This window comes from Periophthalmus magnuspinnatus, chromosome 16 (assembly GCF_009829125.3).
Source record: "Periophthalmus magnuspinnatus isolate fPerMag1 chromosome 16, fPerMag1.2.pri, whole genome shotgun sequence".
Lineage (NCBI taxonomy): Eukaryota > Metazoa > Chordata > Actinopteri > Gobiiformes > Gobiidae > Periophthalmus > Periophthalmus magnuspinnatus.
Window position 1 is genome coordinate 6545940 of NC_047141.1, and position 13117 is coordinate 6559056.

Below are 13117 nucleotides of genomic sequence, written 5' to 3' on the forward strand. Positions count from 1 at the left end.
CTGCTCCCGCCATGCCCACCCCCTCCGCTCCCGCCATGCTCACCCCAGCTGTCCCCGCCATGCCCCTCCCCACCATGCCTACCCCCTCCGCTCCTGCCATGCCCACCCCCGCCATGCCCCTCCCGGCCGCTCCGGCTATGCCCCTCCCCGCTGCCTCTGACATGCCCCTCGCCACCGTTCCAGCTATGCCCTTCCCTGCTGCCCCTGCCAGGCCCGTCCCTGCCATGCCCCTCCCCACAACCCCTGCCGTGTCCACCCCCACTGCCCCCGCCATGCCCCTCCCCGCCACCCCTGCCATGCCCACCCCCTCCGCTCCCTCTATGCCCACCCCTGCAGCTCTTGCTATGCCCCTTCCCGCCACTCCCACTATGCCCCTCCGTGCTGCTCATGCTATGCGCCTCCCTACTCTTGCTAAGCTGCGCCGTATGCGTCTTGCTGAGGCCCGCGTTGCTCCACATTCTAAGATCCACAGTTCTGCTACTACTATGCCCACCTCTGCTGCTTCTGCTATCCCCCTCCCTGCTGGTCTTGCTAAGCTGCTCCATATTCGTCTTGGTAAGGCCCGCGTTGCTCCTCCTGCTAAGGTCCTCTCTGCTCCTCGTGCTATGCCCTACCCTGCTACCCCCGCCATGCCTACCCCCACCGTGCCCCTCCCCGTCAATCCCGCCATGCCCACCTCCGCTGCTCCCGCCATGCCCACCTCCGCTGCTCCCGCCATGCCCACCTCTGCTCTTCCCGCCATGCCCACCTCCGCTCTTCCCGCCATGCCCACCTCCGCTCTTCCCGCCATGCCCACCTCCGCTCTTCCCGCCATGCCCCTCCCCGCTGTCCCCACCATGACCCTCCCTGCCACCGCCACCATAACCCTCCCTACTGCAACCGCCATGCCCCTCCCCGCTGCTCCCACCATGCCCCTCCCCGCCATGCCCCTCCCTGCTCCTCCCGCTAAGCCCCTCCGTATTCGTCTTGCTAAGGCCCGCCCTGTTCCTTATGTTAAACCCCGTGTTGCTCCTTCCAAAGTCCTCCCTGCACCTCCCGCTATGTCCCTTCCTGGTGCTCGTGCCATGCCCCTCCCCGCTAGTCATGCTATGCCCCTCCCCGCCACCACCGCCTTGCCCACCCCTTCCGCTCCCACCATGCCCCTCCCCACCGTTCAGGCTATGCCCCTCCCCACAACCCCTGCCGTGCCCACCCCCTCCACTCCCGCCATGCCCACCCCCACTGCCCCCGCCACCCCCGCCATGCCCACCCCCTCCGCTCCCACTATGCCCAACCCTGCAGCTCTTGCTATGCCTCTTCCTGCCACTCCCACTATGCCGCTCCGTGCTGCTCATGCTATGCACCTCCCTATTGCTAAGCTGCGCCGTATGCGTCTTGCTGAGGCCCGCGTTGCTCCTCCTGCTAAGGTCCTCTCTGCTCCTCGTGCTATGCCCTACCCTGCTACCCCCGCCATGCCTACCCCCACCGTGCCCCTCCCCGTCAATCCCGCCATGCCCACCTCCGCTGCTCCCGCCATGCCCACCTCCGCTCTTCCCGCCATGCCCACCTCTGCTCTTCCCGCCATGCCCACCTCCGCTATTCCCGCCATGCCCCTCCCCGCTGTCCCCACCATGACCCTCCCTGCCACCGCCACCATAACCCTCCCTACTGCTACCGCCATGCCCCTCCCCGCTGCTCCCACCATGCCCCTCCCCGCCATGCCCCTCCCTGCTCCTCCCACTAAGCCCCTCCGTATTCGTCTTGCTAAGGCCCACCCTGTTCCTTATGTTAAACCCCGTATTGCTCCTCCTGCTAAGGTCCTCTCTGCTCCTCGTGCTATGCCCTACCCTGCTACCCCCGCCATGCCTACCCCCACCGTGCCCCTCCCCGTCAATCCCGCCATGCCCACCTCCGCTGCTCCCGCCATGCCCACCTCCGCTCTTCCCGCCATGCCCACCTCTGCTCTTCCCGCCATGCCCACCTCCGCTATTCCCGCCATGCCCCTCCCCGCTGTCCCCACCATGACCCTCCCTGCCACCGCCACCATAACCCTCCCTACTGCTACCGCCATGCCCCTCCCCGCTGCTCCCACCATGCCCCTCCCCGCCATGCCCCTCCCTGCTCCTCCCACTAAGCCCCTCCGTATTCGTCTTGCTAAGGCCCACCCTGTTCCTTATGTTAAACCCCGTATTGCTCCTCCTGCTAAGGTCCTCTCTGCTCCTCGTGCTATGCCCTACCCTGCTACCCCCGCCATGCCTACCCCCACAGTGCCCCTCCCCGCCACTCCCGCCATGCCCCTCCCCGCGTCCCCCACTATGCCCACTTCCGCCGGCCCGGCCATGCTACTCCCCGTCTCTCTGGCTATGCCCCTCCCTGCTGCCCGTGCCATGCCCCTCCCCACCACTCCCGCCTTGCCCCTTCCCGCCATCCCCGCCATGCCCACCTCTGCTGCTCCCCCCATACCCTTCCCTACTCCTCTCACCATGCCCCTCACCGCCACTCCCGCTATTTCCTTACCTACCTCCCCTTCCATGCCAAATGCTGCTGCCCTTGCCATCCCCCTCCCCGCTGCCCCCGCCACAACCCTCCCCGCTGCCCCCACCATGCCCATCGCCGCTGCCCCTGCCACCCCCCCCTCCGCTCCCATAGCTCAGCCCCGCACGGCTCCTCTTGCTAAGCTCCTCCCTATTCGTCTTGCTAAGGCCCGGCCTGTTCCCTTTGTCAAGCATTTTGTTGCTCCTCCTGCTATGCCCCTCCTTGCCACTCCCGCCATGCCCCATGCTCCTCGTTGGGGGCTCAGGCTCCCACCGGCCTCTCCGGCTAAGCTCCAGCCTCCTCCCCCTAAGCCTCTCCTGGATCGTCTTCCTATGAGACCCCTTGCCTCTCTCGCCCCTCGTCCAAAGCCCCCCCCTGCTCCTCCCGCCAAGCCCTGCTCTGCTCCTCCTGCCAAGCTCCGCCCTGCTCCCCCTGCTAAGCCCCTCCCTGCTCCCCCTGCCAACCCCCGCACCGCTCCCCCCGCTAAGCCCTTCCCTATTCGCCTTGTTGACACCCGCCATGTTCTTTTTGCTAAGCCCCGCGTTGCTCCTCGTGCTAAGGCCCTCTCTGCGCCTCCTACCAAAGCCCTCTCTGCTCCTCCTGCTAAAGCCCTCTCTGCTCCTCCTACCAAAGCCCTCTCAGCTCCTCCTGCTAAGGCCCTCTCTGCTCCTCCTACCAAAGCCCTCTCTGCTCCTCCTGCTAAGGCCCTCTCTGCTCCTCGTGCTAAGGCTCTCCTTGCTCCCTTTGCTACGCTTTCGGCTGCTATTGCAGGGACCCTCAGATCATTCATGTCCCGTATTCTATCATTTCTGACCTGGCACTCCACAGATGCCAACTATGACATATGACTGACTAACTATGACTGTATCATAATGTACATAGGTGTTTTGTTGTAAATAGTGTGATTCTTGTGTTTTCGTGTGAAACAAAAAAAAAAATAAAAAAAAAATAAAATAAAAAAACTTAAGAAATCTGCAAAAATATGCCTGATGTTAAATTAAGTATAGTGTTGTGTGTTTTAGTGATCATTCTGTGATTTATGTTGTAAATAGCATGTAAATAGTGTGTGTTTACTTCTTGTGTTTTAGTGTGAAGCAATAAAACAAAAAACATAAATAAAATGTTAGGTATAAGATGTTTTGTTTTCTGCTCCCCCTCTTCTTGCGTCTTGTGTTTGTTCCCACAGAGCGGGTGGTGACGAGGGCTCCTCCTGCAGCAAACCAGACCAACCCCTCTTCTCTGTTTTTGTGTTTTTGTGTTTGGGCAGCACGGTGGCAACTCTCATGCCTCACAGGAAAGCCTGTGAGGAGTTTTTCATGTTTCTCCCCGTGTCTGGATGGGTTTCCTCCGGGTACTCCGGTTTCCCCCATCAACTAAAACATGAACTAAAACATCTTTCAAATAATATAATATTCTTAAAGCATACATGTTGTTTTTGTGATTCTTGTCAAATGAGTGTTTTTGTCCTTTGTGTTCAATGCACTTTGTTCAGTGGAATAGTTCTTGTGAAATATATATAACAGTTACAAACTAATAATACATTAACTTCCAGTACCTGGTTTTCATGATTAAGAGGTCACTATTGTAGCATTTGTGTACACTGCACATAGAGCTTTTATGTGTGGAGTTTGCATGTTTCTGCCTGTGTCTTGGTGGATTTCAATGAGCAACACACTAAACTTTGAGGTGAGAGAATTTTCCTTGTGTTCAAATTGATAGGTGACCAATGAGCAACTTTGTTTCAAGCATCACTAAAATAAACAAATCTGATTGCACAGTAGCCTACTGTTTGGCTCGAGACATAACAAGGGAGTGGTGCCAGGTAGAGGCCGATATCCTGTTTAAAAATACATGGATTTGCCAGGTGACTAGTTAATAGTAATTCCATAGTTTCCATAGTCCCCCCTGTGTGTGTGTGTGTGTGTGTGTTTGTTTGGGGGTGTGGGTGTGTGTGTGTGGGTGGGAGGTCTGCACAACATCTTCATGAGTTCAGGTGCATTCCATAGGTGTGCGCCCCCTGGTGACATGTGTCATTTACTTTGCTGTACTGCTAGAAAATACCTTACAAAAATAAAATGAAATAAACTGGCACGGCATAGAAGGTAAACAGCGCACGCCACTGGTATTAAAGTGGTTCAGCCACAGATCAAATGAAATCTGCGCAAATACCGAATCGTTAAACTGCAATATCCCACTTTATGTACAACTAATCAGTGTTCTCTGGTTTATAGACTATGAATGTAAAAATGATACTGTTACCTCTGTCTCTGTTATTACGTTTTCACAAGGTATATTTTGTTAAAGTTTAAAGTAGCTACAATTGAGAAAAAAATCACCTTGAACGTTATATTTCCCTATTGATATTCAATCTAAACAGAAAGAAACGGCTGCGACGAAATAATAAAAAATAAAAAATAACGTACGTAATGCATGTAACGTACGCGCAAAGAGACTGATGGAAGTATGGTCCGTGGGCATGTCCCATTTCGACAAGATACACTACACTGAGGAGTACACATTTTCGACCGGGTACTTCGATCGGTACTTAGGGGAGTACTTCGAAGTGTATCTTCGAACTGTGCATTTGGCGAATTGAGACACAGCCCTTGTATAGGCTGATTTTACCAATATGAGCAGGGCTTTAAAGAGGCTCTACAAAGCTTTTTTGTTCTTAGGAGTTCTGGTCAGTATCGTACATGGAAATTACAAATACATCAGTGTTTTAATCACAAATAAAATGGCTCTTAAGTTATTTCATATGTTCATTTATTTAGAAAGATCCTTGTTGACCATTTGTTGTATTGGCCTAACATGTTCTTTTACTATTATGAGATCTGCCCCTCTGCTCTTCATCCTCTGCTTCTCTGGACCGCTCCTCTTCATCCTCTGCTTCTCTGGCCCTCTCCTCTGCATCTTCTGCTCCATATGAAATTCCAATTAACACCATGTGCAAGAGACAAAGTTGCTCTTAAACTTTGCAGTATGTTGCAGTCACCAGGAGATGGCAGCATCACATGACATTACAATAGATTTTCACTTTACAATCTTGTAATCTTTGAGCTGTTAAATTAAATGAGAGAAAAAAAAACAATACATACGAATAGTCATTAAATAGTTGAGATTTTTAATATTGTTATTATTATTGATATATATATATATATATATATATATATGTGTGTGTGTGTGTGTGTGTGTGTGTGTGTGTGTGTGTGTGTGTGTGTGGGTGTGTGTGTGTGTGTGTGTGTGTGTGTGTGTGTGTGGGTGGGTGGGGGTGTGTGCGTGTGTGTGTGTACACTATATATATTTAACAGAAAACAGTCTGTTCCACCTTGTGATGTCATCATGTGGTAATACAGGAAGTGCTCCACTGTTTTTTGTTTTTTTAACTCCACACACCTTCATTAGAATAATTTGGATCATTTCAGAATTGTCGATCTCTACTGAACTAAAGGTTAAATTGAACTATCACTTCATGACATCACAAGGTGGAACAGAGCATTTTGAGCTTTGGAGATTGGACATTAATAATAAAGGGTCACTCAAACATGTGTGAATGTGTCTTGAAGCTCATATAAATCCACTTTGGGTAATATAGAACCTTAAAAAAACAAACAAAGAAAACACCTGCAATTGATTAAATGCATTTAATGCTATACTCTGGAACATTTCGGGCAAAGCAACATCTCCATGAAACAGGTGACAGATTCCCACTATTAAAGTGACCTAGTGCACCTTTAAGAAATTGAAATATTCTTAACGTATCTTAAACAAAGCATCTGTGATTATGTGACTTATTCATAGATCAAACCACATGTTTCTCCTGTTTGGCCTCACACTCAGAGGCTCCAGTCTGTGTCTGATGTGAGACCTGACTCTGCTCTGGTGTCTCATAAGGAGCACATAGTAGTACATAGTAGCACATTTAACCATCCCCATGTAATTACAGAGGTATTAAGTAGGTCACCTATGACACTATGACACTAGACTCAACCACAGTTTCACAAGGTGCACGCCCCTCCGGGCACGCGCATGCCCGTGTGCCTATGCGCGCGTGCGTGTGTGGACTGTAGGGGCTGAACAGTGGGCGTCTCTCAGCGGTAACACTTTTACGCATGATTGACAGCGCAGTGTGCGCAGAGCCCTGTGGACACGGACTTTACGCGCTTTGTTTGAAGCCGCGCCTGGAGTTTGTCTGAGCCCGTGCGCTTCACTCTTACAGTGGGACAGATCAGTGTTTCCTCGCTCTCTCCCTGCGCCACTGACTCTGTGCGCTCCGACTGAGGCACGAGACAACTTCACTTCAGCTCATTGACTGTTGCTGAACTTAGCCGGCTAGCTGTAGTTAGCCTCACTAGCCCCGCGCGCACATCCACAGCGGTGCGCGGAGCAAAGGCAGCCCCCAGATCTGCAGAGGATCACCGGGAGCGGGGAGCATCCCCCCCATCCCACCATGGACCCGAGCGGCGCCACGAAAGGCAAGTATCTCTCAGACTGTAACCGCACAACGCATGCGTAACTACTACTGTATGACGGGAGTTTGCGCGGCGGTAACTCAGCGCTTTCTCACTGAGTGCGCGTTTATTGAGCCGCACTAACGTCCCTCCGCTGTAAAGGGCGGAGAAGGGACCGCGGAGTGGACTGTAGATGCAGTTTGTGTGAGAAAAGAGCGGCGAAGGGCCGTGTTTGAAGCGCACTTCCTCCGTGTGCTGTCAGCCTGCAATTTATGACCGTGCGCGTGTGATTGCGAGTTAACATCCGCTTTCCGTGCGCACGCGGAGTGAACGCCTGCTCCGCTCTGCTCCTCTACACGGATACATGGCGCGTGTTAAGAGTGGCATGTATTCTAATGCTTTCTGACGTGCCTTCTTTTCCCAGAGCCCAATGCGCCGCTCCAGCACCCCGTTTTATAACAGCACCGAGCTCCGGGAGGTGATACGGAGTTATTTCGTGCAAATGGACCGTCCAGCCGAGAGGGAGACCCCGCTCTGAAGCCGTGCATGCGTCGAGGTATGCGCTAAACGGGCACCCATGGCGGAACTGGGGGAGAACGGTAGGATTTCTCCGGGCGATGGTGTTGGGGATACGGCCGTGGCGAGCGAAGAGGGAGGCGGCAGGAGGCAGATCCAGGCGCCGCTGGTGAACGGAGACTGCGGGATAACCGAGAACACAGTGGCGGAGGGTGCCAACGGCAGCGGGGATGCCAAAGCCGAGCTGCCGCGGAGGAGCAGCATTATTAAGGTGAGAGGCTCCACCATGCACCACAGCACTGTCACTGTACAGAGGAAACCAGGGTTCAACTGGGATTCAATGCAAATATCAGCTTATTCCATAAAACAAGGACTTAACCGATTTTAGAGTGTATAAACCAGGACTTAAACTTAACCTAGCTGAGGTCCAAACCAGGACTACCCCACGATTCACTATAAACACATCGAGCTACCTGGCTCTTCCAAACCAGGACTAAAACTAAATTCAAATCAGGTCTATAAAGAGGTCTTAATCAGGGGGATTACCTGTACCCAAGGACTTAAAGTGGTACCCCCCTCGTCAGGTCTAAACCAGGACTAAACCGTGACTCAGTGTAAACCCAGACTACTCCAGGTTATTCAGTAAACCAAGATCAAACCATATTTAAATAAGCCTCTCTTCCACTGGCACGGTTCGCTTTGGGCCGCCTTGGCACAGGTCGGTTTGGTGCGGGTTGTGTTTCCACGCTCTGGGCACAGCTCCCGGTCCAGGGACAGGGCTCTGCTTCGTGAAACACTTGACGTCACCCGAACGTTACGAATGTGCTCTTTATAAATCAAATCTAAGTCATATTTGAATCATACTCTGAATTACTAGATGTCTTTTTGTGAATTGCTGAAATTGGCTTTGTAATTACATGTTTGTGGCGCTGTGAGGTGAGGCTAAAACCACAACACAATACTACTTCTGGTTTATCGTCAGGTTTTTCTGCTTTTATTTCACAATTTTTTTTAGCGTCTCTGTGATGAAGTGGGTTTGGCTCAGGTTAGATGCGTTATGCACTGGAAATATCATATCTTCAATCTTTATACGCGAGCGCCGTGCCTCCATAAACAGGAAACAGCTGTTGCGTTTCTGCTTTGTTTTGCGGTGCATTTCGACTCAACATTTAGGTTGTCATAACTGTAAACGCGGCAGTTTATCACAAGATCAAGTGAGTGTTTGGTGACGGATTATTGTTTTACGTTTACATCTGCTTTTTTGCCTTTTTGAGTGTGCGTTCTCTCTTGTCCAATCATCTCCTTTCCTTGTGTAGCCACGCCTTAGCTGAAGCGATCCGTACCGTGCTAACCCCCGCCGGCCGCTAGTACCGTCCCAGATCAGACCCTCAAATGGGACGGTGTGGTTCACTTTAGGGAGCGGATAACCGAGGATTTAACCAATTGACCAGTAGCAGGGCTTAATTAAATTAGTAGCGTAGACTATGCTGGAACTAAACTATGATTCAGTGTAAATCCAGGCCATACCTTACTATTCCAAACTAGAATAAAACCACATTCAAAGCAGACAGTCTATATAATAAACATGTCCTGAATAATCTAGGATTTAACCAGCACCAAAACCAGAACTTCAACCATTAGCCCAAATCAGGTCTAAACCAGGACTAAACTACGGTTCAGTATAAACCCAGACTATACCAGGCCATTCCATGAACCAGGACTAAACCAAATTTAAATTCCATAGTCTATAAACATGTCGTAAACACAAATAACAGCAGTTAACCAGTACCTTAATCAGGTCTTAAATTAGTAGCTTAGCTCAAGTGTAAACAAGGACTAAACTATGATGTAAACACAGACTTTACCAGGCCATTCCAGACTAAGACTAAACCAAATTCTAATCAGATGCTCTTAACCAGGATTAACCGACTGAACCAGTAGCCATGTCAGGATTTAAACGCCACATACCACATCAAAACTAGGACTAAATCAGAAACTAAACCTGGAAAAGACCAGGACTATAACAGGACCAAACCAAGTCTACTTCAGTCTGGAACTGAGCTCTAACCAGGACCAAACCAGGATAAATGTTTGAATGAACCCTAAATCAGGTCTAAACCAGGTCTAAGGGTGCGTTCACAGTTGTCTTTGTTAGGGCCTAGCCTAGATCAGAGTTTATTTTGGTCCTGTTCTAGTCTTGGTCTAGTTAAAAAAATGTTCCCAATTTATTCCCAATTTTGATGTGGTCTATGCACAAATGTGAACCCACCCAAACCTGGACCAAACCAAAGCCAAAAATCCAACACTGAACAAGGCCTGGCCAAAACTGAACCAGGTCTAAACTTGGACTAAACCAAATCCAAACATGCACGAAACCACATCTGTGCAAGGACTAAACCAGAACTGCTTCAGGATTCAAAACCAGGTCTGTGCTCGGACCAAACCAGGATCAAGCCAAACCTTAAATTACGCTATTTTCTAATCTGTCATGATCTCATTTCCTCATCACAAACAGACCTGGAGTTGTGTTTTGTTTCATTCACACATGCATAACACACAAACCCTGCATATTCAGACGGAGAGACAGAGTTCTCTCAAACAGAAAACACCCTGTTCCACCTTGTGATGTCATCATGTGGTGATACAGGAAGTGCTCCGCTGTGTTTTTAAACTTCACACAACTTCACTAGAATCATTTGGATAATCTCAGCCCTGGAATTGCCAATCTCCACTGAACTAAAGGTAAAAGTAGATGTTAACTTGAAAACTACCACTTCATGACATCACAAGGTGGAACAGAGCGTTTTGAGCTTTGGAGATGTAACAGACTAATGTGTGAATGAAACAAAAAACAACTCCAGGTCTATTTTTGAGACGGTAACAACATTCTAACATGGCTTTAATGTCACAAGAGTAAATTTTGCGTAATATAGGACCTTTAAGTCGGACTAAACCGTGAGTAAAACCTACAGTGTATCTAAACCAAGATTACCGTGGATCTCCTGCCTCCGTGTCAGAGCGAAACGCGCTGCTTCCTGACCACAGCATTTACATATAGAGTGCTGTGGTAAATCACTATCTCTGTTATTATACTGTCATTTTCTAACATGCCACAAACAGACCGAGCGATGGCCCCAACGCCGCACGTACTTCTGTTTTGATATCGACTTGCGCGTTCATCTTCTAGACTTTGATGATGTCACGGTTTCAGATGAAGGGCAAGGGGCCTGTGCGACTCTGTTTGAGATCCCCTGCTTTGTTGAACCTTATCGTTATTTGTCTGGGAGTGGCTTCACAAACTGGCCATATTAATCTCGTAGTCCTTCGTATTGTCAATAAAGCGCCTACGTGTTTGTTTCGAGAGGATAGGCCAAGTCATTACAGAGATATTAGCCATAAACGAGGTTAACGAGGGCGGGAATAGCTCAGTTTGTTTGAGCGTTTGTTAAGTAATCAGAAGTTTAGCGACTCGGATCCCGCTCTCCCGTAAATAGCATTGGTTGAACGGATCGGGTGGTGGTGCGACTCCAGCTCCCACACGTCAATACTGCTGTTTTGTTCTTTAGCAAGACACTTAACCCACCTCTCCTCAGTGTGTGTGTGTGTGTGTGTGTGTGTGTGTGAATAGATGAGCGCTGTATAAAAATGTGGCCATTTAACATTTAACATTTTTATAAAGTAAACTAGGGCTGGCTGCCAATGACTCTGATGTGTGCTATGGCTCTTAAGTGCTGTCATAACAGTTTTATTGCGACACTCTGATTTATGTTTGACTTCATAATTTCAGTTCAAAACACAAATGTATGTCTTAGTGCAGGCATGCCCAAACTGTGGCCCGGGGGCTAAATTCGGCCCGCAGACTAATTTTTCTTGGCCCTCAAGCTTCCAGATGAATTGGCCAATTATTACCTTAAACAAATCTACTTTAATCAACTGTAATTGAGGATGTAAACATGAATAAAGGTCTAGTGATTCAGTCTAACTTGTAAAAATAACGCAGATTTGAAGTATTCTCTGTATTGGCGATCAGTCTATGGTCCTCAGCTTTTTCTGTGTTTTTATTTGTGGCCTTTAATGAGAAAAGTTTGTCTTAGTGCGTTGGTCAGACTTTAACAGAGACTAAATCAAAGCTAATTAAGATTTAAGGAAAATTACGAGAATGTTTTTTTTACATTTTCATTTAAATAAAGAAAGTTTTCTACCAGATGGACCTTGAAGTTATCGCAAAAATCATTATCGAATTAGCCATTATTTCCTTTTCTGTATTTTTTTTTTGATTTATTGAGCAGGCCTACAGCAAAAACTCCCCAGCAAATTCCTGTCCAATGTGGGTTTTTTTGCAGAGTCACGCTAAAACGAATAAATATTTAAAGATAAGACAGTGGAACGGGAGCTGCGGGTGGATGTTTGTGACAACGTGATAAAAACTACACAAATAAAACGAACACTTCACCAGAGGACAAGTATCAAAACAACGCCACAAACTCAAGTATTATACATATAAAAATAATTGGGTCATTTGAATTTTAATAGGTTGTTTATTTTATGTTTTCCCGGTTTTAATAAGACAGCAGCTCCGTCCTTGTCCTCCAGCTCCGTTTAAACTACAGGGGATACTAGAATGTCCTGATGCCACGTGAACGCAACCCATTAATCACTCTGTATCAGTAGAGAGACGTCACTTTATCAGCGGTCACGTATTCCTCATGTTATAATGTAATGATAGATTCGTGTGTAAGATATGAGTTTGGATGAGAATTTGGGAAAAGGGAGATCTAATGACCTTTCTTCGAAGCTTTACGGTCAAAATCGAGATTCAGTCGCGTCTAATAGTCAGTGATGTTGTGTCTTTTTACGGAGCGACCCACAGCCAGTCGTCTGTCGGAAAAAGCATGAGGTTTGGCGCAGTTTTGTGTTAAATGGCGATGATTAAAAGCCCTTATGGTGTGGAAATTAATATCGAAATCCATCAAGATCATGACCAGTCTATAGGAGAAAAAAAAAAAAAAACAAACAAATAAAATAAATGCTTTCAGTATTAATTTCCTGAACAGACGTGATCATCGACAGTTAGAAATTTACTGTATCTTTAGCTTTATTAAAATGTGATTCATTGGACAGCCTTGATTTTCAGTAATTACGTCGTAAAATGTGTGTGGTATTGAACAATAAGTAGGGCTGGGCAAAAAACAACAAATTCAAATTTTTTTGACAAGCGTTGTGATTAGATTAGTGATTTATGTTTTAATAATGGGACTGAGATATGAACTGACAACAAATAACAAGAATCACGTTTCAGGACATGTTTGTACAGATCTGAACTACAGGGTTAGCAGTTTTTGTGCAGAATAAACCCCCCCATGGAGACGCAATAAGGGCATCTGACACACAGGGACATTTCAGAACACGTTTGTACAGATCTAAACTAGAGGGTTAGCAGATTTTAATGTAGAATAACCCAGAATAGTTTGTTGTTTGTGGAGGAAATAATGGTACTTCAAAAATCGCTGTCTTTGCGATTCGCTAATTGTGTTCAAATTGTGGCGTTGATTCGACTGCGATTCATCTTATAGCTCTTAAGGTACACTGTTATTCCCAGGTCTAATCATTCATGAGTATTTTAACGATCTCTCCCG

General features: G+C 48.2%; 1 protein-coding gene across 2 annotated transcripts in view; it reads left to right on the forward strand.

Annotated features, from left to right (window-relative positions):
- Nucleotides 1-7222: 7222 nt before the first annotated feature.
- LOC117383849 (inactive phospholipase C-like protein 2) overlaps nt 7223-13117 on the forward strand; it is a 60006-nt gene continuing 54111 nt past the window's right edge. The window contains exon 1 of one of the 2 annotated variants that reach the window (XM_033981088.2): nt 7223-7752. In XM_033981088.2, the coding sequence (XP_033836979.1) occupies nt 7543-7752 (210 nt within the window). In that variant the 5' untranslated portion in view covers nt 7223-7542. The remainder of the gene's footprint in view (nt 7753-13117) is intronic. The other variant, XR_008649011.1, reaches the window with a different exon arrangement.